This window comes from Pseudophryne corroboree, chromosome 4 (assembly GCF_028390025.1).
Source record: "Pseudophryne corroboree isolate aPseCor3 chromosome 4, aPseCor3.hap2, whole genome shotgun sequence".
NCBI classification, from domain to species: domain Eukaryota; kingdom Metazoa; phylum Chordata; class Amphibia; order Anura; family Myobatrachidae; genus Pseudophryne; species Pseudophryne corroboree.
This window is the reverse complement of record NC_086447.1, coordinates 187,773,588-187,798,970: the sequence shown is the minus strand read 5'-3', so window position 1 is coordinate 187,798,970 and position 25,383 is coordinate 187,773,588. Positions and strand designations below refer to the sequence as shown.

Sequence of the window (25,383 nt, the reverse complement as noted above, 5' to 3'; positions counted from 1 at the left end):
CCAAAAAAAAAAACTACATTGAGATCCCAAGTGCCACTGGAGGCACAAAAGGAGGCTGTATATGCAGTACCCCTTTTACAAACGTCTGAACTTCAGGGACTGAAGCTAGTTCTTTTTGGAAGAAAATTGACAGGGCCGAAATTTGAACCTTAATGGACCCCAATTTCAGGCCCATAGACACTCCTGTTTGCAGGAAATGTAGGAATCGACCCAGTCGAATTTCCACCGTCGGGCCTTACTGGCCTCGCACCACGCAACATATTTTCGCCAATTGCGGTGATAATGTTTTTGCGGTTACATCCTTCCTGGCTTTGATCAGGATAGGGATGACTTCATCCGGAATGCCCTTTTTCCTTCAGGATCCGGCGTTCAACCGCCATGCCGTCAAACGCAGCCGCGGTAAGTCTTGGAACAGACCGGGTCCTTGCTGGAGCAGGTCCCTTCTTAGAGGTAGAGGCCACGGATCCTCCGTGAGCATCTCTTGAAGTTCCGGTTACCAAGTCCTTCTTGGCCAATCCGGAGCCACGAATATAGTGCTTACTCCTCACCATCTTATCAATCTCAGTACCTTGGGTATGAGAGGCAGAGGAGGAAACACATACCCTGACTGGTACACCCACGGTGTTACCAGAGCGTCTACAGCTATTGCCTGAGGGTCCCTGGACCTGGCGCAATACCTGTCGAGTTTTTCCCAACGGTTTATAATCCTGTGGAAGACTTCTGGGTGAAGTCCCCACTCTCCCCGGGTGGAGGTCGTGCTGAGGAAGTCTGCTTCCCAGTTGTCCACTCCCGGAATGAATACTGCTGACAGTGCTATCCCATGATTTTCCGCCCAGCGAAGAATCCTTGCAGCTTCTGTCATTGCCCTTCTGCTTCTTGTGCCACCCTGTCTGTTTACGTGGGTGACTGCCGTGATGTTGTCCGACTGGATCAACACCGGCTGTCCTTGAAGCAAAGGTCTTGCTAAGCTTAGAGCATTGTAAATGTCCCTTAGCTTCAGGATATTTATGTTAAGTGATGTCTCCAGGCTTGACCATAAGTCCTGGATATTCCTTCCCTGTGTGACTGCTCCCCAGCCTCGCAGGCTGGCATCCGTGGTTACCAGGACCCAGTCCTGAATGCCGAATCTGCGGCCCTCTAGAAGATGAGCACTCTGCAACCACCACAGGAGGGACACCCTTGTCCTTGGTGACAGGGTTATCCGCTGATGCATCTGAAGATGCGACCCGGACCATTTGTCCAGCAGGTCCCACTGGAAAGTTCTTGCGTGGAATCTGCCAAATGGGATTGTTTCGTAGGAAGCCCCCATTTTACCCAGAACCCTTGTGCATTGATGCACTGAGACTTGGCTCGGTTTGAGGAGGTTCCTGACTAGCTCGGATAACTCCCTGGCTTTCTCCTCCGGGAGAAACACCTTTTTCTGGACTGTGTCCAGGATCATCCCTAGGAACAGAAGACACGTCGACGGAACCAGCTGCGATTTTGGAATATTGAGAATCCAATCGTGCTGCCGCAACACTATCTGAGATAGTGCTACACCGACCTCCAACTGTTCCCTGGATCTTACCCTTATCAGGGAATCGTCCAAGTAAGGGATAACTAAAATTCCCTTCCTTCGAAGGAACATCATCATTTCGGCCATTACCTTGGTAAAGACCCGGGGTGCCGTGGACCATCCCTACGGCAGCGTCTGAACTGATCGTGACAGTTCTGTACCATAAACCTGAGGTACCCTTGGTGAGAAGGGTAAATTTTGACATGAAGGTAAGCATCCTTGATGTCCCGAGACATCATGTAGTCCCCTTCTTCCAGGTTCGCAATCACTGCTCTGAGTGATTCAATCTTGAATTTGAACCTCTGTATGTAAGTGTTCAAAGATTTTAGAATCGGTCTCACCGAGCCGTCTGGCTTCGGTACCACAATAGTGTGGAATAATACCCCGTTCCCTGTTGCAGGAGGGGTACCTTGATTATCACCTGCTGGGAATACAGCTTGTGAATGGCTTCCAAAACTGCCTCCCTGTCCGAGGGAGACGTCGGTAAAGTCGACTTTTGGAAACGGCGAGGGGGAGACGTCTCGAATTCCAATATGTACCCCTGAGATATTACCTGAAGGATCCAGGGGTCTACTTGCGAGTGAGCCCACTGCGCACTGAAATTCATTGAGAACGGGCCCCCACCGTGCCTGAGCTTATAAAGCCCTAGCGTCATACTGAGGGCTTGGCAGAGGCTGGAAAGGGTTTCTGTTCCTGGGAACTGGCTGATCTCTGCAGCCTTTTTCCTCTCCCTCTGTCACGAGCAGAAAAGAGGAACCTTTTGTCCGCTTGCCAACAAAGGACTGCGCCTGATAATACGGCGTCTTATTTTGAGAGGCGACCTGGGGTACAAACGTGGATTTCCCAGCTGTTGCCGTGGCCACCAGGTCTAAAAGACCGACCCCAAATGTCCCCTTTCAAAGGCAATACTTCCAAATGACGTTTGGAATCCGCATCACCTGACCATTTTACTGGTAGAATTGGACAACGCACTTATACTTGATGCCAGTCGGCAATTATTCCGCTGTGCATCATGCATATATAGAAATGCATCTTTTAAATGCTCTATAGGCAATAATATACTATCCTTATCTAGGATATCAATATTTCCAGTCAGGGAATCCGACCATGCCAACCCAGCACTGCACCTCCAGGCTGAGGCGATAGCTGGTCGCAGTATAACACCAGTATGTGTGTAAATACCTTTTTTTTGGATACCCTCCTGCTTTCTATCAGCAGGATCCTTAAGGGCGGCCATCTCATGAGAGGGTAGAGCCCTTGTTCTTACAAGCGTGTGAGCGCCTTATCCCCCCTAGGGGGTGTTTCCCAATGCATCCTAACCTCAGGCGGGAAAGGGTATGCAGCCAATACTTTTTAAGAAATTATTAATTGTTATCGGGGGGAAACCCACGCATCATCACACATTTTATTTCTCAGATTCAGGAAAACTACAGGTAGTTTTTCCCTCACCGAACATAATACCCCTTTTTTGGTGGTACTCGTATTATCAGAAATGTATAAAACATTTTCCATTGTCTCAATCATGTAACGTGTGGCCCTACTGGAAATCACAGTCGTCTCTTCACCGTCGACACAGGAGTCAGTATCCGTGTCGGCGTCTGTATCTGCCATCTGCCTGACGGCCTATGAGACGTCTGGACAGGCACAAGCTGAGTAGCCGGCTGTCTCATGTCAACCACTGTTTTTTTTATATAGAGCTGACACTGTCACGTAATTTTCAACAGTACATCCACTCAGGTGTCGACCCCCTAGGGGGTGACATCACTGTTACAGACACTCTGCTCCGCCTCCACATCATTTCCCTCCTCATACATGTCGACACACACGTACCGACACCCAGCACACACACAGGGAATGCTCTGATAGAGGACAGGACCCACTTAGCCCTTTGGGGAGACAGAGGGAGAGTTTGCCAGCACACACCAGAGCGCTATATATGTATAGGGACAACCTTACAATAAGTGTCTATCCCTTATAGCTGCTTATATCTGTTATTTTGCCAAATAAGTGCCCCCCTCTCTTTTTTACCCTGTTTCTGTAGTTGCAGGATGCAGGGGAGATTCTGGGAGCCTTCCTACCAGCGGAGCTGTGTGGGAAAAATGGCGCTGTGTGCTGAGGAGATAGGCCCCGCCCCCTTCACGGCGGGCTCTTCTCCCGCTTTTTACTGGAAAACTGGCAGGGGTTAAATACATCCATATAGCCCAGGAGCTATATGTGATGTATTTTTCGCCAACTAAGGTAAATTCATTGCTTCCCAGGACGCCCCCCCCCAGCGTCCTGCACCCTCAGTGACCGGAGTGTGAAGTGTGCTGAGAGCAATGGCGCACAGCTGCAGTGCTGTGCGCTACCTTATGAAGACAGGAAAGTCTTCTGCCGCCGATTTATGGACCTCTTCTTGCTTCAGCATCTGTAAGGGGGCCGGCGGCGCGGCTCCGGGACCCATCCATGGCTGGGCCTGTGATCGTCCCTCTGGAGCTAATGTCCAGTAGCCTAAGAAACCCAATCCACTCTGCACGCAGGTGAGTTCGTTTCTCTCCCCTAAGTCCCTCGATGCAGTGAGCCTGTTGCCAGCAGGTCTCACTGAAAATAAAAAACCTATTTAAACTTTTACTCTAAGCAGCTCAGGAGAGCCACCTAGATTGCACCCTTCTCGTTCGGGCACAAAATCTAACTGAGGCTTGGAGGAGGGTCATAGGGGGAGGAGCCAGTGCACACCAGCTAGTCCTAAAGCTTTTACTTTGTGCCCAGTCTCCTGCGGAGCCGCTATTCCCCATGGTCCTTTCGGAGTCCCCAGCATCCACTAGGACGTTAGAGAAAATAGGATTTTAGTACTTACCGGTAAATCCTTTTCTCGTAGTCCGTAGAGGATGCTGGGGTCCTAATCCAGCGAGACAGTCTGCTTAGAAGCAGGACACCCAATTTTCTTGGTATCATATAGGACAAACAGAGTCTGACTTTCTGTGACGAGAACTTCTCTTCACATATCTTCAGAGCCCTCACGACATCCAAGGACTTTGAAGTAATTGAGGAGTCAGTAACCACTGGCACCACAATAGGTTGTTGATATGAAATGCCGACACAACCCTTGGAAGAAACTGCTGACGAGTCCGGAGCTCATCTCTATCTTCGTGAAAGATCAAGCTTTTACAGGATAAAGCCCCCCACTCGGAGACAGGTCTAGCAGAAGCTAAGGCCAACAAAGTGACAGCCTTCCATGTAAGAAATTTGAGCTCCACCTCCTGTAGAGGCTCAAACCAATCTGACTGGAGGAACTGCAACACCACGTTAAGGTCCCATGGCACCGTAGGCGATACAAAGGAAGGTTGGATATGCAAAACTCCGTTCAAAAAGGTCTGAACCACAGGGAGGGCAGCCAATTGCTTCTGAAAGAAAAAGGATAGGGCTGAAATCAGGACCTTCACAGATCCCAACCTCAGACCTATATCCACTCCTGCTAGCGGGAAGAGGAGGAAACGTCTCTTTTTACGTTACCCCTTTCCTAGCCTGTATGAGGGTAGGAATAACTTTCTTCGGAATGCCTTTCCGAGCAAGAATCAGGCGCTCAACTTCCATGCCGTCAAACGTAGCCATGGTAAGTCTTGATAGGCAAACGGCCCCTGCTGCATCAGTTCCTCCCGAAGAGGAAGAGGCCTCGGCTCTTCTTGCAGTAGATTCAGAAGGTATGCGTACCAAGCCTTTCTTGGCCAATCTGGGGCAATGAGGATCGCTTGAACCCTTGTTCTCCTTATGAGCTTTAGGATTCTTGGGATGAGTGGGAGTGGTGGAAACACGTACACTGACTGGAACACCCACGGATACACCAGGGCATCCACTGTCACTGCCTGTGGGTCCCTCGACCTGGAACAATAACGCCGAAGCTTCTTGTTGAGACGAGAGGCCATCATGTCTATTTGGGGCAATCCCCAAAGATCTGTTATTTCCTTGAAAACTCCGGATGGAGTCCCCACTGTCCTGTCTGCTGAGGAAGTCTGCTTCCCAGTTGTCTACTGCCGGAATGAAGATGGCTGACAGCGCCAACGCGTATTTTTCTGTCCAGAGGAGTATTCTTGTCACCTCTGATATTGCCGCTCTGCTCTTCGTTCCGCCCTGTCGGTTTATGTAAGCCGCGGTTACGTTGTCCGACTGCACTTGGATGGCCCGATTTCTCAGAAGAGGGGCCGTCTGAAGAAGAACGTTGTAGACTGCTCTTAGTTCCAGGATGTTGATGGGCAGGCCGGATTACAGGCTTGACCACCTTCATTGGAAGGTTGCTCCTTGAGTGACTGCTCACCATTCCCGGAGGCTCGCATCCGTTGTTAGCAGGACCCAGTCCCGAATCCCGAACCTGCGGCCTTCTAGGAGGTAAGACAATTGGAGCCACCAGAGGAGATAAATCCTTGCCCTTGGCGACAGACGAATTCTCTGATGCATGTGGAGGTGAGATCCCGACCACGTGTCCAGGAGATCCAGTTGGAAGGGCCAAGCATGGAACCTCCCGTACTGGAGAGCCTCGTAGGAGGCCACCATCTTTCCCAACAGGCGAATGCATTGATGAACCGACACCCGGGGTGGCTTCAAGACATCCCAGACCATGGATTGGATTACCAATGCCTTGTCCCGCGGAAGAAACACCCGTTGCACTTCCGTATCCAGGATCAGTCCCAGAAATGACAATCTCTGGGTTGGTTCCAAATGTGACTTTGGAAAATTCAGAAGCCGCCCGTGACACTGGAGCAGTCATGTTGTGAGAACAACGGACTGCAGCAGCTTCTCCTTGGACGATGCCTTTATCAGGAGAACATCCAGATAAGGAATGATGTTCACACCCTGCTTGCGGAGCAGCATCATCATTTACGCCATCACCTCAGTAAATACCCTCAGTGCTGTGGAGAGGCTGAATGGCAGGGCCTGGAACTTTAAATGACAGTCCAGCAATGCGAAGTGGAGATAAGCCTGATGCGGCAACCAAAGTGGAATGTGAAGGTACGCATCCTTGATATCCAGTGATACCAGGAATTCCCCCTCTTCCAGACCGGATATCACCGCCCTGAGAGACTCCATCCTGAATTTGAACTCCTTTAGAAAGGGGTTCAACGATTTTAGGTTCAGAATGGGCATGACCGAACCATCCAGTTTCGGTACCACGAAAAGGTTCGAATAGTAACCCTTTGTCAGCATGTGAGGTGGTACCGGCACAAGACCTGTGCCTCCACCAGCTTTTGGACGGCGTCTTGAAGCACTGTGCTGTCCTCCAACAGAGTTGTTAAGCCCGACTTGAAAAAACGATGAGGAGGGAGACTTTGAAATCTCAAGTAAGGTAGCCGACCACTTTACTATTGCCTTTGCAATCCATGCAGTAGCAATAGTGGGACGTAATATGGCCCCTGAAGCAGTGTACATTGATTTAAGAGTGTTATCAATTTTCCTATCTGCCGAATCCTTTAAGGCAGTAGATCCCGGTACAGGTAAAACCACCCTTTTTGAGAGTCTGGATACAGATGCGTCAACAATCAGTGGGTTTTCCCATTTTTTTCTATCCTCCGCAGCGAAAGGAAAAGCCACCAGAATCCTTAGGGATCTGAAACTTCTTTCCAGGGTTTACCCATGCATTTTCAAATATAGCATTCAGCTCCTTTGACGCAGGGAAGGTTAGCGAGGCTTTTTTATTTTCAGTGAAATAAGCCTCCTCAACCTGTTCAGGTGTGGTATAATTTACATTTAACACATCCCTGATAGAGGCTATCAACAATTGCACCCCCTTTGCAAGAGATGCGGACCCCCGCAACACATCCCCCTCACCATCTGTAGTGTCAGAATCGGTATTCGTGTCGTCTTCTGTAATATGCACAAGCGCACGTTTGTGGGGGTATATAGCGGGGTGTCCTGAGGTACCAGAACCAGGCCATACTGCCATAGAGCTCTGTAATACCTGGGTTGCAGATTCATTACTTGCAACCCTGTCAGAAGTCTGAGAAATCCAAGTTTTGATAGAGGAAAACCACTCTGGTTCCCTTGCTGGTATCTGTGCTAAACCAGTGCTAGCCTGATTACATGGAATGGGATCATCCTGGGCGGATAAATCCTCTGCAGCATATGACACAGTGTCCCTGGACACACACCACACACACAGGTGGGGGTAGACAGAGTTTCCCCCCCAAGAATGGCAAGAGAGAGACAGAGATTGGAGCCAACCCACACACAGCGCTTTGTAACTAGGAGAAAACCCCCTGTCAGCGCAGACTGTGTCCCTTAATAGGAGACACAGTCGTTTTACTGCCTCCCCTCCCTTCTACAACCCCCTGGTACCGTGTACAATAAGCTGGAGTTGCTGTGGAGGGACCTGAATCTTCCTCACAGTGCTTGCATGCAGGAAAATGGCGCTGGAACGCTGCTGGGTCCGCTCTGAGGAGAAGCTCCGCCCCCATAATGGCGCTGTCTTCCCGCTCTTCAGGTGATTATAATGGCCTGAGGAAAAGTTGCTGGCTGAGATCCCTGGACCCCGACAGGCTTGCTGACCAGTGTGGGGGGGTCGGCGCTGGTCCAGGGCGCCCCTCACAGCGCCGCACTATGTGCCTCTGGTACAATCCCGGGAGCACAGTTAATACCGCGCTCCCAACCCCATTGCCGCCATCTTCACACCGGCCCCCCGCTTGCCAGGGGGGGCGGTGACTAACTCACCACTTTCTTCAGCTCTGTAAGGGGTCGGCTGTTCCCCTGTGGCGGCGACCGATCAGACCCCTCTGGAGCTCAGTGTCCAGTCAGCGGAGTCAGTGGCTCAGACCCCGCAGTGCGGACACTGCTCCCCCCCTTAGTCCCACGCTGCAGGGAGACTGTTGCCAGCAGCCTCCCTGTAAAATAACAAACTCTAAACTAAACTTTTTTAGGAAAGCTCAGGAGAGCTCCCCTAGCTGTGACCGGCTCCTCCGGGCACATTTTCTAAACTGAGTCTGGTAGGAGGGGCATAGAGGGAGGAGCCAGCCCACACTCTTAAAGTGCCAATGGCCCCATGGTACTAATGTGGACTCAAGCATCCTCTAGGACGTAAGAGAAATAAACTATTAACACTTCTATTTTTTAAAACATTCTTATGTTACAGCATTTTTTCCACACTTGCCTAAAACTTTTGCACAGTACTGTAGACACTGGACATATATAATGAGATGCCATTTGACACGTACTATGGTGGAGTAAAAGCAACAGCTATATAACAGCAGAGGAGCCAGAGAGCTGTGGGTTTGGTTTCTTGCAACAATTCAGGTAGGAAACTTACCTGCCAAATTTCTCTGTGTTCCCCGGCTTCCCTTGCTGGATAACATGGATGAAGTCATAGGTGAGAATGAAAGGTCCTCGCTCCCTCTTAATTTTAAATTTGGACTTAAAATTCCCAAGAATGTGACCAAAATCAATGTGGAATAGCTGGAGAGAGAGGAGGCAGAACCTATGAATATTCATTATGTCAATCGGATTTCTAATACTGCCACTTTTAAGAATACTAGTTACCAGCCAGTCAAAATGACGAAACAGAACAGTAATGTCAGCGCCAGTCGCTGTGCGTGCATGAACGGAGCAACACTTGAAATGCTCCATCACCAAAATCTAGCGTTCGCTGGAGCACAAAACACTTGATTTCCCCCCAGAGAGGTGATAAGCAGCGTTCACCTTTTATTATATAGGATAATAAAAGGCCAATCACCCCACTTTTGCATTCCTGCTTGGCCAGCAGCTCTATTCCATTCCCTATAGAATTCAATTCAAACCTCATTTGTTTTATACCTTAACTATTACTTTCAATGTACAGTGTTACGCCTCATGTCTTTCTATTGCCCCATATACACTTCTTGAATTTTCTGTATTTTGTCTGCACTTGTTTTATATTTTACATATTGGGCCATATTTGTTGTCTGCTTTATTTCCACACTGTACAATGCCATATAAATAACAATAATCATCATACTTGTACATTTTACAAATGTGTATAACAGACTTCTGCATTATATTTATAAATAGGACACTGCATTAGTTAGTCTGCTCTGTTAGATGCCAGAAATGTGCCGGGCAATTCTGTGTGTTTTTAGGCACATAGCAGGACAGCCTATATATAGCCAGGCAGTAACTGTAGATGGAAAGTGACTCCTGTCTATTAATACCTCCCAGATCAGATACAAGTATAGGTGCTGGTGTGTGCACAAAGGCATCTGAAGAGTTCTGTACACTTTATGCCTGAGCATTTACAGCGGATGGATCATGGACAATTATCTATCTATCTTGTGGATTCTTTATATGATGGAATCACCAGGGAGTGCTGCCTATCTGCATATATACTATTGAGATGTGGTCCAACTTGAATGTGCGCCCGGAAGCTGTTATTAATTATGAATGGAGTACCGGTCTTGTGGACTATGGACCTCCTCCAGCTTGGATCGCTATTGAGGCAGAAATTGAGATTCTCTCAGAACTGATTCTGCTAAGAAAAACGCATGTGAAGAGCCGCCCAGAAAGGTAAAAGATGCCCACTGATGCAATCACAAATTTGCGTATGCATTTGCATAATTACAATGCATACGCAGATATCGAGTACCATCGACAATTCTTGTTGACCCATGCATATGCAGGATACACACGACTGCAGTAGCAGCAGCGCCATGTTTTTAACTGCAGCTTTCCCAACCACTCCCCACAAACAGTCACTTCCTGGCAATCGCTATGCTGGGCCTGCAATCGCATTGCGAAGACATTTAGGCCTTCATGCAGCGCATGCGCAGTTGATCAATAATTGGTCAATTCGTAATTTTGCACCTAAGCTGAATAAGGCCCTGTGTGTTCCCCCCCGACCCCAGTACAAATCCAAAAGTCAGCATCACATCATATAATTCAGACTCGCACAAAACATCGCTCTACCAGTAAACTCGAGGAGCATCTGACTTCACAACCTGTGCCCTGTAGTAGCCCTCTTACAGCTCCGAGGCCTCAGTACACAAACTCCCAGTACTGCAGTGCGCAGGTGACATCATAATGTCACGTGTGCTGTGAGGAGCCTGTCGTGCGGCAGATCAGTCTGATGCAGTCAGAGGTGATGTGCAGTCACTATGTAGCCCAGCGCGAAGTGCTCAGCCCAGTGTGATTTAAGACTTATCAAGTAAGTGGTGTTCTCTGGGACAGGTCCGCTACACATGGGGGGGATGCTGCACTAATACAAATATATAAATAAAGAAAACCTGAGCGCAGTTCTCAGTCAACCCTCCATCGCTGCTGCTGAGAGGTACTGTAAAAATAAAACCGCACTGTGGTAGAGTGGAAAAGTAAATATTTTATCAGAAATAAATAAATAAAAAGATTTAAAAAATAAATTGGCACAGTGTGATTTATAATGTGTTACAGTGTATTATGCCCCTCTACCTATTTACTTTGAGGTATGACACTTTACATTAGAGCAAAGACATGGCTATCTCAAATTCTCTGGCCGATATTAAATTCATGTATATATAATCCACTGTGATATATTCTGTTTATTCAGAAAAAATCTCTACATTTCTTTGGATCATATATACACGAGCAATAGTCAGAGATTTTGTATGCACCAAGAGTCAGATGAATTAAAAGTGCAAAAATCACTATTATTACCAGAAACATTGTGAGTTTTAGCTGGTGATGGGGGATTTTGATAATTTTTTTCCCTGTGGGGTACAATATGTTTGGAATTTTCCTGTGGTGGCCAATGTGCGAGTTTGGCAAGGCGGTCCCCACAACCTGTGCATCAAGGCCATGAATCGTTGTGTTATGCCATGTCCTTCATTAAAACCACGCCCCCTTTTTTGCATGCAAAAATTACAAATGCTTGTCTACTTTCAGAGTAAATCACAGACTCCAAAAGTCTGGCCACTCCTGAAATAATCCATCCACCGAGGCGCATCAAGCCTCAGATGGGAACAACAGTTTGAAAACAATTAATTAAAAATGAGAAGAGAGAGCACCAACCAGTCTTTCATAATAAAAAAAATCTGATACAATCGTTTCTTGGACCTGATACATGTGGTATTTTTGTATTATGGAAGATTGGTGAGAACCATCTATGCTGATGATATATAAACACACATATATATTCATTCCCCATGTTTGCAGTATTTATAGGGTGCACGTGGGCTGAAGTTAAATGCAGTGTGCACATGCCCTTAGATTATGTTCTCACCTGTCCTGTCTTTCTGACCATTATGTTGTCATTGTGCCTGTCCCCGATCCCAAGCACATAAGTGGCTACACAGTAGCCAGCACAGGATAGTGTGAACTCTTCAATTGCTTGCTCAAGGTGTTCTCTGTGAATAGATAATGTATAATAGTTTTCGGCATACAATAAATAAATAATCTGTGGTGTTAACCGGAATACAAACGCTTACAGGAATAATGATTGCAGTTGCATAGACAATGGAATTACACATGCACTGAGTTCGGAATGAGAAGTCAGTCTGCATGTTACAGTGTACTGAATGCAACATAAGCATTAAGCTTGGATCTTAGAAATAGCTGGGCACAGTGATGAGTTAGGTCTATGGCTCTTTTAAAGTGAAGGTGTGTACAGGCGGTGAGATTTCTTCTTTCGATTTTCACTATATAGTCAAAATCGCAGGACAAGTTAGCAGAAATCTAAAGGTTTATGAACCTTGCAAACCCTATTCGATCCCAATGCGCACTCCCGCGGGGTCGGTATCGCAAGGTTTATAGACTGTGCAGGCAAGTCAATCTTGACTATCTAGTGCAGGCATGTCCAAACTGCGGCCCTCCAGCTGTTGAGAAACTATACATCCCAGCATGCCCTGACACAGCTTTAGCATTCTCTGACAGCAAAACTGTCAGGGCATGCTGGGATATGTAGTTTCACAACAGCTGGAGGGCCGCAGTTTGGACATGCCTCATCTAGTGTATTATCTAGTACAAAGTATAGTCAAAATTGGCACTTAAGGGGGGTACTCAAGGAGCGATATTCTAAGCAATCTGACTAGATTGCTTAGAATTTGAGCATTATCGCTCCGTGTGTACCCCTACAGCGATAGCGATGCGCAGCCCCGCGCATCGCTATCGCTGCTGCTAGCCAATGGCCAATCTAGCGGGTCGCTCATTTCACCCGCTGGGTGAAATGAGCGGCCCCCCCGTCTCCCCCCGCACGCTCAGCACAGATCGCGCTGAGCTGAGCGGCGGGAGAGATGTGTGCTGAGCGGTTCGCTCAGCACACATCTCTCCTGCATCGGCCCATCTATATGGGCCTTTAGTCAAAATCAAAAGTACAGATAGTCAAAATCTGTGCTATCTGGGCTCTGGGAGAGTTCAAGGGAAATCGTATAGTCAAAATCAGACATAGGAAGGATCTCACCGTGTGTATGCACCTTAACAGAGATAAAAGGGTGAGACATTACCCTGCATTGTACTCCTTGATCCAGTTCAGTAAAGCGTCCTTGTTGAAAGCAGCAGCTGCTGCAAGATTGGTGCAATCGAGCTGGATATCAGCAATGGTCTCTGCTGAAGATACCACCTCTATCATACCACATCGATCTCCTGTTGCCAGGCACCCGTAAGGCACTATCCTGAAACACATCATTTTAAGGATTTATTATATGAGCACTGTAATGCACATGAACTGGAGACATAACAATGATGCAGGAACGATAAAACAGACGACACCTCTTTATAAGTACGATGAACCGAGCTGTATTTGCAGCTATTTTTATAAATGCCAGAAAATAATTTGATAGAATAATGGGGCTAGTTCTCCTAATATGTAAGTAGGCAGATGTAAATGAATAAAACATCTGTATGGTAATAATTAGCTTAATACAGATTGCAAACTTGCGAGCAGGGCCTTCCTGCCTCTATGTCTGTCTGTTTTTACCCAGTTTTTTTCTATTACTGTTCTAATTGTAAAGCACAACGGAATATGCAGCGCTATATAAGAAACTGCTAATAAATAATAAGATTTTACTCACCGGTAAATCTATTTCTCGTAGTCCGTAGTGGATGCTGGGAACTCCGAAAGGACCATGGGGAATAGCGGGTTCCGAAGGAGGCTGGGCACTCTAGAAAGATTTATGACTACCTGGTGTGCACTGGCTCCTCCCACTATGACCCTCCTCCAAGCCTCAGTTAGGACACTGTGCCCGGACGAGCTGACATAATAAGGAAGGATTTTGAATCCCGGGTAAGACTCATACCAGCTACACCAATCACACCGTACAACTCGTGATACTATATCCAGTTTGACAGTATGAAAACAACTGAGCCTCTCAACAGATAGCTCAACAATAACCCTTTAGTTAGCAATAACTATTTACAAGTATTGCAGACAATCCGCACTTGGGATGGGCGCCCAGCATCCACTACGGACTACGAGAAATAGATTTACCGGTGAGTAAAATCTTATTTTCTCTGACGTCCTAGTGGATGCTGGGAACTCCGAAAGGACCATGGGGATTATACCAAAGCTCCCAAACGGGCGGGAGAGTGCGGATGACTCTGCAGCACCGAATGAGAGAACTCAAGGTCCTCCTCAGCCAGGGTATCAAATTTGTAGAATTTTGCAAACGTGTTTGCCCCTGACCAAGTAACAGCTCGGCAAAGTTGTAAAGCCGAGACCCCTCGGGCAGCCGCCCAAGATGAGCCCACCTTCCCTGTGGAATGGGCTTTCACTGATTTAGGATGCGGCAGTCCAGCCGCAGAATGCGCCTGCTGAATCGTGTCACAGATCCAGCGAGCGATAGTCTGCTTAGAAGCAGGAGCACCCAGCCTGTTGGGTGCATACAGGATAAATAGCGAGTCAATTTTCTTGACTCTAGCCGTCCTGGAAACATAATTTTTCAAGGCCCTGACTACGTCCAGTAACTTGGAATCCTCCAAGTCCCTAGTAGCCGCAGGCACCACAATAGGATGGTTCAAGTGAAAAACTGATACCACCTTAGGGAGAAACTGGGGACGAGTCCTCAATTCTGCCCTCTAAATATGGAAAATCAGATAAGGACTTTTATATGACAAAGCCGCCAATTCTGATACACGCCTGGCCGAAGCCAAGGCCAATAACATGACCACTTTCCGCGCGAGATATTTTAGATCCACGGTTTTTAGTGGTTCAAACCAATGTGATTTTAAGAAACTCAACACCACGTTGAGATCCCAAGGTGCCACTCGAGGCACAACCGGGGGCTGAATATGCAGCACTCCTTTACAATGTCTGAACTTCAGGTACTGAAGCTAATTCTTTCTGGAAGAAAATCGACAGAGCCGAGATCTGTATCTTAATGGAGCCTAATTTTAGGCCCATAGACACTCCTGCTTGTAGGAAATGCAGAAATCGACCTAGTTGAAATTCCTCTGTTGGGGCCTTTTGTGGCCTCACACCAAGCAACATATTTCCGCCATATGCGGTGATAATGTTTTGCAGTTACATCTTTCCTGGCTTGAATCAGCGTAGGAATGACTTCCTCCGGAATGCCCTTGCCATCAAAACGTAGCCGCGGTAAGTCTTGGAACACACAGGGCCCCTGCTGCAGCAGGTCCTGTCTGAGCGGCAGAGGCCATGGGTCCTCTGATATAATTTCTTGAAGTTCTGGGTACCAGGCTCTTTTTGGCCAATCCGGAACCACGAGTATCGTTCTTACTCCTCGCCTTCTTATTATTCTCAGTACCTTTGGTATGAGAGGCAGAGGGGGGGAACACATAAACTGACTGGTACACCCACGGTGTTACCAGAGCGTCCACAGCTATCGCCTGAAGGTCCCTTGACCTGGCGCAATATCTTTTATAGCTTTTTGTTGAGGCGGGACGCCTTCATGTCCACCTGTGGCCTTTCCCAATGGTGTACAATCCTTTGGAAGACTTCTGGATGAAGTCCCCACTCTCTCGGGTGGAAGTCGTGTCTACTGAGAAGATCTGCTTCCCAGTTGTCCACTCCGGGAATGAACACTGCTGACAGTGCTAACACATGATTTTCCGCCCATCGGAGAATCCTTGTGGCTTCTGCCATCGCCATCCTGCTTCTTGTGCCGCCCTGTTGGTTTACATGGGCGACTGCCGTGATGTTGTCTGATTGGATCAGGACCGGCCGGTTTTGAAGCAGAGGCCTTGCCTGACTCAGGGCATTGTAAATGGCCCTCAGTTCCAGAATATTTATGTAGGGAAGTCACCTGACTTGACCAAAGTCCCTGGAAGCTTCTTCCCTGTGTGACTGCCCCCCAGCCTCAAAGGCTGGCATCCATGGTCACTAGGACCTAGTCCTGTATGTCGAACCTGCGGCCCTCTTGAAGATGGGCACTCTGCAGCCACTACAGTAGAGATACCCTGGTCCTTGGAGACAGGGTTATCAGCCGATGCATCTGAAGATGTGATCCGGACCACTTGTCTAACAGGTCCCCCTGAAGAGTTCTTGCATGGAACCTGCCGAATGGGATTGCTTCGTAGGAAGCTATCATTTTTCCCAGGACTCGCGTGCAATGATGCACCGATAACTGTTTTTGCTTTCAGGAGGTCTCTGACTAGAGATGGGTGTAGTACGGGTGACCGGCGGTCTCCTGACCGCCGGTCACCTTACCGACGCCGGGATCCCGGCAGCATACCGACGCCGGGATCCCGGCGGGGAGGGGCGAGTGCAGCAAGCCCCTTGCGGGCTCGCTGCGCTCGCCACGCTGCGGGCTCGGTGGCGACCTGCGGTCGCCACGGGTTCTATTCCCACTCTATGGGTGTCGTGGACACCCACGAGTGGAAATAGTCCCTGTTGGTCGGCATGCCGACCATCGGGATAGTGAGCCGTCGGGCTCACGGAGGAGGTCATGTGACTGTCGGTCAGCCGACCGGCGGTCACATGACTACCACCCCTAGAGATGACAGCTCCTTGGCTTTCTCCTCCGGGAGAAAAACACTTATTTCTGGTCTGTGTCCAGAACCATCCCCAGGAACAGTAGACGTGTCGTAGGAAACAACTGTGTCTTTGGACTGTTTAGAATCCAACCGTGCTGTTGTAGCACTTTCCAAAATAGTGCTACCCCGACTAGCAACTGCTCCTTGGACCTCGCCCTTATAAGGAGATTGTCCAAGTACGGGATCATTAAAAACTCCCCTTTTTCGAAGGAGTATCATCATTCCGGCCATTACCTTGGTAACACCCTCGGTGCCATGTACAGTCCAAACGGCAGAGTCTGGACTTGGTAATGGTAATCCTGTACCACAAATCTGAGGTACTCCTGGCGAGGATAGTAAATGGGGACATGCAGGTAAGCATCCTTGATGTCCCGGGATACCATGTAATCCCCCTCGTCCAGGCTTGCAATAACCGCCCTGAGCGATTCCATCTTGAACTTGAATTTTTTTATGTATGTGTTCAAGGATTTTAAATATAAAAAAGGGTCACACCGAACCATGCGGTTTCGGTACCCCAAACCGTGTGGAATAGTAACCCCGTCCTTGTTGAAGTAGGGGCACCTTAAGTATTACCTGCTGGGAATACAGCTTATTAATTGCCTCTAGCACAGTCTCCCTGCCTGAGGGAGTTGTCGGCAAGGCATATTTGAGGAAACGGCGGGGGGAAGACATCTCGAACTCCAGCTTGTACCCCTGAAATACTACTTGAATGAAACAGGGATCCACCTGTGAGCGAGCCCACTGATCGCTGAAATTTTTGAGACGGCCCCCCACCGTACCTGGCTACACCTGTGGAGCCCCCGCGTCATGCTGTGGACTCAGAGGAAGCGAGAGAAGAATTATGATTCTGGGAACAGGCTGACTGGTGCAGCTTTTTCCCTCTTCCCTTGTCTCTGTACAGAAAGGAAGCGCCTTTGACCCGCTTGCTTTTCTGAAGCCGAAAGGACTGTACCTGATAATACAGTGCTTTCTTAGTCTGTGAGGAAAACTGAGGTAAAAATATTTCTTCCCAGCTGTTGCTGCGGATACGAGGTCCCAGAGACCATCCCCAAATAATTCCTCACCCTTATAAGGCAGAATCTCTATGCGCCTTTTAAAGTCAGCATCACCTGTCCAGTGACAGGTCTCTAATACCCTCCTGACAGAATGGACATTACATTCATTTTGGATGCCAGCCGGCAAAATATCCCTCTGTGCATCCCTCATATATAAGACGACGTCTTAAATATGTTCTCATGTTAGCAAACTAGTATGTTTGACAGGGTCACCGACCACGCTGCAGCAGCACGCTCTGCAGGTTTCAGTCTAGTACCTGAGTGTGTAAATACAGACTTCAGGATAGTGCTTTTTATCAACAGGTACCTTCAAAGTGGCCGTTCCTAAAACGGCAGTGCCACCTATTTTGACAACCGTGTGAGCGCCTTATCCACCCTAGGGGATATCTCCCAGCGTAACTTATCCTCTGGCGGGAAAAGGTACGCCACCAGTAACTTTTTAGAAATTACCAGTTTCTTATCAGGGGGAACCCACGCTTTTCACACACTTCATTCATTCATCTGATGGGGGAACAAAACACTGCCTGCTTTTTCTCCCCAAACATAAAAACCCATTTTTAGAGGTTAATGTCAGAAATGTGTAACACATTTTTTATTGCCGGGATCAAGTCACGGATGTTCCTAGTGGATTGTGTATATGTCTCAACCTTGTCGACACTGGAGTCAGACTCCGTGTCGACATCTGTGTCTGCCATCTGAATGAGCGGGCGTTTTTGAGCCCCTGATGGCCTTTGAGACGCCTGGGCAGGCGCGGGCTAAGAAGCCGGCTGTCCCACAGCTGTTACGTCATCCACCCTTTTATGTAAGGAGTTGACACTGTCGGTTAATACCTTTCACCTAACCATCCACTCTGGTGTCGGCCCCACAGGGGGCGACATCACATTTATCGGCATCTGCTCCGTCACTATATAAGCCTCCTCCTCAAACATGTCGACACAGCTGTACCGACACACCGCACACACACAGGGAATGCTCTGACTGAGGACAGGACCCCACAAAGCCCTTTGGGGAGACAGAGAGAGAGTATGCCAGCACACACCAGAGCGCTATATAATGTGGGGATTAACACTATAACTGAGTGAATTTTCCCCCATAGCTGCTTGTATATACAATATTGCGCCTAAATTTAGTGCCCCCCCTCTCTTTTTAACCCTTTGAGCCTGAAAACTACAGGGGAGAGCCTGGGGAGCTTTCTTCCAGCTGTACTGTGAAGAGAAAATGGCGCCAGTGTGTCTGAGGGAGATAGCTCCGCCCCTTTTCCGCGGCCTATTCTCCCGCTTTTTTCTTGATTCTGGCAGGGGTATTTACCACATATATAGCCTCTGGGGCTATATATTGTGGTATTTTTGCCAGCCAAGGTGTTTTTATTGCTGCTCAGGGCGCCCCCCCCAAGCGCCCTGCACCCTCAGTGACCGGAGTGTGAAGTGTGTATGAGGAGCAATGGCGCACAGCTGCAGTGCTGTGCGCTACCTTGGTGAAGACTGATGTCTTCTGCCGCCGATTTTCCGGACCTCTTCTTGCTTCTGGCTCTGTAAGGGGGACGGCGGCGCGGCTCCGGGACCGAACACCAAGGACTGGGCCTGCGGTCGATCCCTCTGGAGCTAATGGTGTCCAGTAGCCTAAGAAGCCCAATCCGGCTGCAAGCAGGCGAGTTCGCTTCTTCTCCCCTTAGTCCCTCGCTGCAGTGAACAAGAAAATAAGGGATCCCTTCTGCGCTCATCCAACAACAATAAACAGTAATGCAATAAATGATAGGTTCCCAATGGATAAGTCTATGACTAAATTATAGTCTCTTTTAGTTCTTATACAAAGCGGAAGTGCTGGATGTAGGGAGACTCAATGCATACCGTACTCACAAGGAGTCGTGGTATGTCCCGCATGTAGAGGTGTCTTAAGTCGCTTGGTTCTTCTTTACCTTCTCCGAGGTGGAAAGTTCTTATCCTCGTAGTTGGATGACCTTAAATGCAGAGATCTGACCCATCATTGCGCCAGCTGGTACCCAGTCTGCCAAAATAGCACCCTGTGTCTGTCCTGTGCCGCTGTATGTACATCGGGTGACAGCAGCCCATGTGCCGGGGGGAGAGCATGAAAGGGCACGCTGACAGTAGGGAGAGAGCCGGGGCTGGCGGGCGACCTGCTGTCTGTCACCTGACGCCCTGTGTGTGCGGTAGCAGCGCCGGCACTGGAGGGAGCGCTGTGACACTGGCAGGAGAATGGGGAATTCTCACTGAAAATAAAAAACCTAAATCTATACTTTCTTTCTAAGGGCTCAGGAGAGCCCCTAGTGTGCATCCAACCTCGGCCGGGCACAAGATCTAACTGAGGCTTGGAGGAGGGTCATAGTGGGAGGAGCCAGTGCACACCAGGTAGTCATAAATCTTTCTAGAGTGCCCAGCCTCCTTCGGAGCCCGCTATTCCCCATGGTCCTTTCGGAGTTCCCAGCATCCACTAGGACGTCAGAGAAAAATAACAACATCTGTTTATGTAATAGTAATGTGGGTGCCTTATCATATGTGTAGCATTGCTGCTGGCATCCCTTGCTCCACAGCATGAGTATGAGGCGTGTATCCAGTATTCCCTGCAGTTCATACATGAGTGTTGCAAACACTACTTGTTATAGTTATTGCAAATAAGGACACCAGGGGGTGCTGTTCCATGCTGTCATTAAAGAAATGTCCTCCTGAAATTGAAGGTACATTGCTATGGTTTCTGAAATTTCAAATCTAAAAAGTGTCTGGTTTGTGGGGGGTGGGAATGTAAATCTTTGTCCGGCGTGTTCTCATGAATTCAAGTGCTCAGCTTACCTAAACACATAGGACCCCATTTACAGAGTACACAACAAAACTGTGCACTTAGATGGTCTGACTGGAATAGTGTCAGCTACACGTGTACGCCTCCCAGGGAAGCCGGAGTATAACACAGCTAATAGCACAGCGGGGTAAGTCACTGGAGGTGATCCCCACCAAAGGACTGCCTTTTTATGTAGAATAACAGGATACCTCAGAAAGAGGGATTGTCTTGTGGGATTTGGAAATCTACTCCAAGGAATTGGTGTGGTGAAACACACATACCTCAGCAGCTATTTCCCAGAATACAGCAGAGACTGTAACACACCTGATAAGGGACCCCTGTATTAGGAGATTTCTGCAGTCTTTGGATTGAGAAGGTGGTGGTACCATACCTATTTATTTGATACATTGTAATTGACTGAGACGGAGATTGTTACAGCAACTATATGATACAAAGTAGCATATTTATTCATTTTTGTAAATGTGTGTACTGTGTAAAATAAATATGTTTTCTTATTATTAAGAAGCCTTCTGTGATCTATCAAAACAGTAGACAAAGAATCTACGGTCAGAGCTAGTTCGAGAGCAGTCAACTAGTTTGTTCTATCTGTTGTACCTATAATTTGCCAGACAAGCAACTGGCTTACTCGACTAGCAGCAGAATGGCCACTGATCTGATTTAACACACACGTGTATAGAGTCTCTCTCTCTCTCTCTATATATATATATATATATATATATATATATATATATATATATATATACATATATATATATATATATACATATATATATATATATATATATATATATACATATACATATACATACACACACACACACACACACAGGTTGAGTATCCCATATCCAAATATTCCGAAATACGGAATATTCCGAAATACGGACTTTTTTGAGCGAGACTGAGATAGTGAAACCTTTGTTTTCTGATGGCTCAATGTACACAAACTTTGTTTAATACTCAAAGTTATTAAAAAATATTGTATTAAATGACCTTCAGGCTGTGTGCATATGGTGTAAATGAAACATAAATGAATTGTGTGAATGTACACACACTTTGTTTAATGCACAAAGTTATAAAAAATATTGGCTAAAATTACCTTCAGGCTGTGTGTATAAGGTGTATATGTAACATAAATGCATTCTGTGCTTAGACTTAGGTCCCATCACCATGATATCTCATTATGGTATGCAATTATTCCAAAATACGGAAAAATCCGATATCCAAAATTCCTCTGGTCCCAAACATTTTGGAGAAGGGAGACTCAACCTGTATATATATATATATATATATATATATATACATACATACACACACACACATATATATATATTTATATTACACACACACATACATACACACACACACACACATACACCCCCCCCCCCCCCACCCCACCCCCCTGTACATATGCTCAGGGCCACCATCAAGGGGGTGATGGGGGTATAAATGTCCCGGGCCCGGCCACTCTGACAAAGAGGAGAGGGCCGCTTATACCGCCCGCAATATTTCGGCTGCTGTGCAATGGGCCCCCGGTCGTCCCCGGCCCCGCCTGCTGCTCATGATGCCCGGCGCGTCAGTACAGCAGACACTCAGTACTCCGCATTGAATACTATTGAATATGTCCCTCCCAAAATGGCCACCGCCCTTAGAGAAGACAGTTATTAAATATGCTAGAGGAGGCAGCAGTCATTTTGGGGGTTATATTTTCAATAGTATTCCATACGGAACACTGAGTGTCTGCTGCACATGGCGGACGACGGGCATCAAGAGCTGCGGGCATGGGTGGGGCGTGGCTGCTCTTGAAGAGGGGGCAGCCGTGAACAGCGTCCGGCAGTGGTGGCCAGGTAGGGGGATTCTGGCCCTGACGACGAGCAGAACCCCTGACAGGTACAGGGACATAATATTTTTTCATGTCTAAGTGTACAGGAAATTATATATATATATATATATATATATATATATATATATATATATATATATATTTTCTTTCTTTATTTGATGTTTGTGTTGTTTCTTTTGGCGGGGTGGGGGCCCTGCCTATTATATCAGTCCCGGGCCCCACAAATTCTGATGGCAGCCCTGCTTATGCTCACACACACTTTTTTTTTTTTTACAGTATGTTTTAATAAAAAAAAATATATATATAATTTAATCTTAATCAGAGTATATTATATACTCTTCCAGGGCAGGAAATTAATAAACTCCCAGTAAACAATTACTGGTAAGCTTTATGAAGCTACACATGTACTCTCCACTCTCAGGAGACACCTGCACAAACTAAAAGTGGGCCTAGATTTGTGGACAGTGTCACAAAGTCCACACTCCACCATTTCTGAACTGGCTCCTGTCATTTCTCTTGAAATGCGGTACAGTAGCGGGAAATACTGAAAGAGGGGTAATTAGGACTGTGTTTATAACATGGACGTGTCTGAAGCATTTTTTTTTTTTTTTTTTTTAAATAAAAGTTAAAGTTCACCTAGATTCTGATCTTTTGCTGACGCGCAATTGAAAGCAGCTATGGGTGGTGGTGGGAGTAGTGACTACTCCCATCTGCAAAACAAGGGATACCCCCAAAAATGCACCCTCTCCATCCCTTAATCTCACTCCAATTGTTTTACTGTCCCAAATATACATATCCATCAGCTGGTGCAGACCACTTCCTATGACTCACCATCTTGCTCCCTAACCTGAGATGTACATCTCCATACCCTACAGTACACTGCACCCCAGTTATAACGCACCTCCCACTGAAGGCTGATTATGGGTTGATCCAATACAAAAGAGTGCTGCTTATACTCTTACCATGCCGCAATCTGAGTGGGGTTTGCATGTTCTCCCCATATTTGTGTGGGTCTCCTCCCTCAGTACAAAAATTATACTGGTAGCATAGTGGTGATGTGTGGTACAGAATTAAGACTATGGGGTATATGCAATTGCGGTCGAAGGGTGACCGCACATAACCTCGCGGTCAACCGCTGACCGCAAAGTTCCCACCATTGGATATAATGGAGCGCCTATGCGCTACACTGTATCTCGAGTGCGCCGCCTGACAGCTCAGACGCGCACAGCCAATCAGGAGAGTGCCACGACGTGGCGCTCCCTGATTGGCTGAAGGGACCCTCTTTGACAGCAGTCATGGGGGGTCCCGGCAGTCGGGGAAAGGGGTCCCATGTGTAAACATGGGACCCCTTTCAGTGCGTGGATCGTGTTTGTCGTTTTTTTATTTTGCCAAGTACGTGGATTACAAACAAAGAAGAGGACCGATCTACCCCGGATTGTTGTGAGTATAATTTTATTTACAGGTACCCCGTGGATTCTACGTGGAGAAGGGGACCGACACTTCGTGTCAACATAGGTAAGTATGTGTGTATGTACTGTTTTTATTTGGGTATTTTTTTTGTAGTAGAACTACAGGTACCAGCGGGCCCGTTTCCCCCCGCATGCTGGTACTTGTGGTTCTCCAAGTACCAGCTTGCGGGGAGGCTTGCTGGGACTTGTAGTTCTGCTACAAAAACGATATTCTTTTTTTTTTGACACATGGCTATCAGCCCCCCATTCGCCGCCCTTGGATGGGGGGAGACATCCTCGGGCTTCACCCCTGGCCCTTGGGTGGCTGGAGGGGGGGACCCCGTGATTTAAGGGGTCGCCACTCCTCCAGGGTACCCCGGCCAGGGGTGACTAGTTAGTGATTTAATGCCAGGGCCGCAGGGACCTATATAAAAGTGTCCCCCGGCTGTGGCATTATCTCTATGACTAGTGGAGCCCAGTGCTGGTGTGAAACATACGGGGGACCCCTACGTGTTTTGTACCCCGTATTTTTGGAACCAGGACTGGACGCAGAGCCCGGTGCTGGTTGTTAAAACACGGGGGATCCCCTGTAATTTCCCCCCCCCCCCCGTATTTTTACAACCAGGACCGGCTCAAAGAGCCCGAGGTTGGTTATGGTTAGGAGGGGGGACCCCACGCATTTTTTTTCAAGATTATTGAACACTTTTGTGCCGTCCATGAAGTCGAATCCAGGACGCACACTATTCGTCAATTGGTCCGTTTTTCGACAGCGGGACTGTCTAATCCGTTTTTTATTTATTGAGGTTGTCGATTCGGGTCCCGGCGGGCGGGATTCGACTGTCGAATTGTGTTGAATCCAAAAATGGTCGAATTCCAGCCGGAATTCTACCGCAATTGCATATACCCCTAAATGATTTGCTGAAGCATGGGCTGATGCAAATGATAAAGTATTCTCACTCTGCATAATGTTAGCGAGAGTGGCAGAGATGATTTGGAATGGTTACCAATGGTTCGTTTAGAACTGAATACAGTTATTAAAATCACAGACTCCTCCTGCCCTATGAGCAATAGACAAACACTAAGAAGAGTGTTTAATCCTGACATATTGCATACATGTCATCAGTACCACCCTACTAATACAGTGCTCTGTGTCATTTAAGTACGCAGCAGGACAGATAAGTGTGTCTGACATGGTTTATATCATCTCTGCCAAACAACAACAAAAAGGGGGTGGGCTTTGGCCAATGGAATGTTTGAAAATAGCCATCTTGACAGTCAAAGTACAGATACTCTGCATAGGTTACAACTAGATGTTGCCAGGGTCATGAGGTCGCTTGGCCTTAGTCCATGAGTGTTTGTCACACCCATAGTATAGTGTCCACGGGCGAAAAGCCAGTAACTTCCCTTCCAGAGGCCAAGCAATGACAGCTGAGATCCCCAAGAGAGCCTAGCAGGAGAGGAGGAGTATAAAAACATCCTTCTCAGGAGAGGCTCTGACAGGAGTCAGTGGGAGGTGAAGAGGGTTCTCTCCCATCAGGTTATTCCTGCTCTGCATGCTAGGGGTTGATTCTTGGGAGAAAAAAAAAAAACAAAAAGAAAAAAAAGCAAGTAACTCTGCACCAGGGTAAACCATGCTGCAATGCAAGGGGTGCAAATACATTTACTATTTTGCATGCAGAATAAATACTGGCTGCTTTTGCATAAAGCTCACAATTACTGGACAACTTTATTTTTACTATACACTAACACAAATAGTCCCCCACAGTGATTTCAATGATGTTT

General features: G+C 47.5%; 1 protein-coding gene across 6 annotated transcripts in view; it reads right to left on the bottom strand.

Moving 5' to 3' along the window:
* The window catches only part of PIK3CB (phosphatidylinositol-4,5-bisphosphate 3-kinase catalytic subunit beta), a 403,067-nt gene that overhangs the window by 12,683 nt on the left and 365,001 nt on the right, over positions 1 to 25,383 (bottom strand). For all 6 annotated transcript variants that reach the window (XM_063915643.1, XM_063915645.1, XM_063915642.1 and 3 more), the window contains 3 exons: positions 12,961 to 13,128; positions 11,742 to 11,865; positions 8,826 to 8,971 (listed from right to left, as the gene is read on the bottom strand). In XM_063915643.1, the coding sequence (XP_063771713.1) occupies positions 8,826 to 8,971; positions 11,742 to 11,865; positions 12,961 to 13,128 (438 nt within the window). The remainder of the gene's footprint in view (positions 1 to 8,825; positions 8,972 to 11,741; positions 11,866 to 12,960; positions 13,129 to 25,383) is intronic.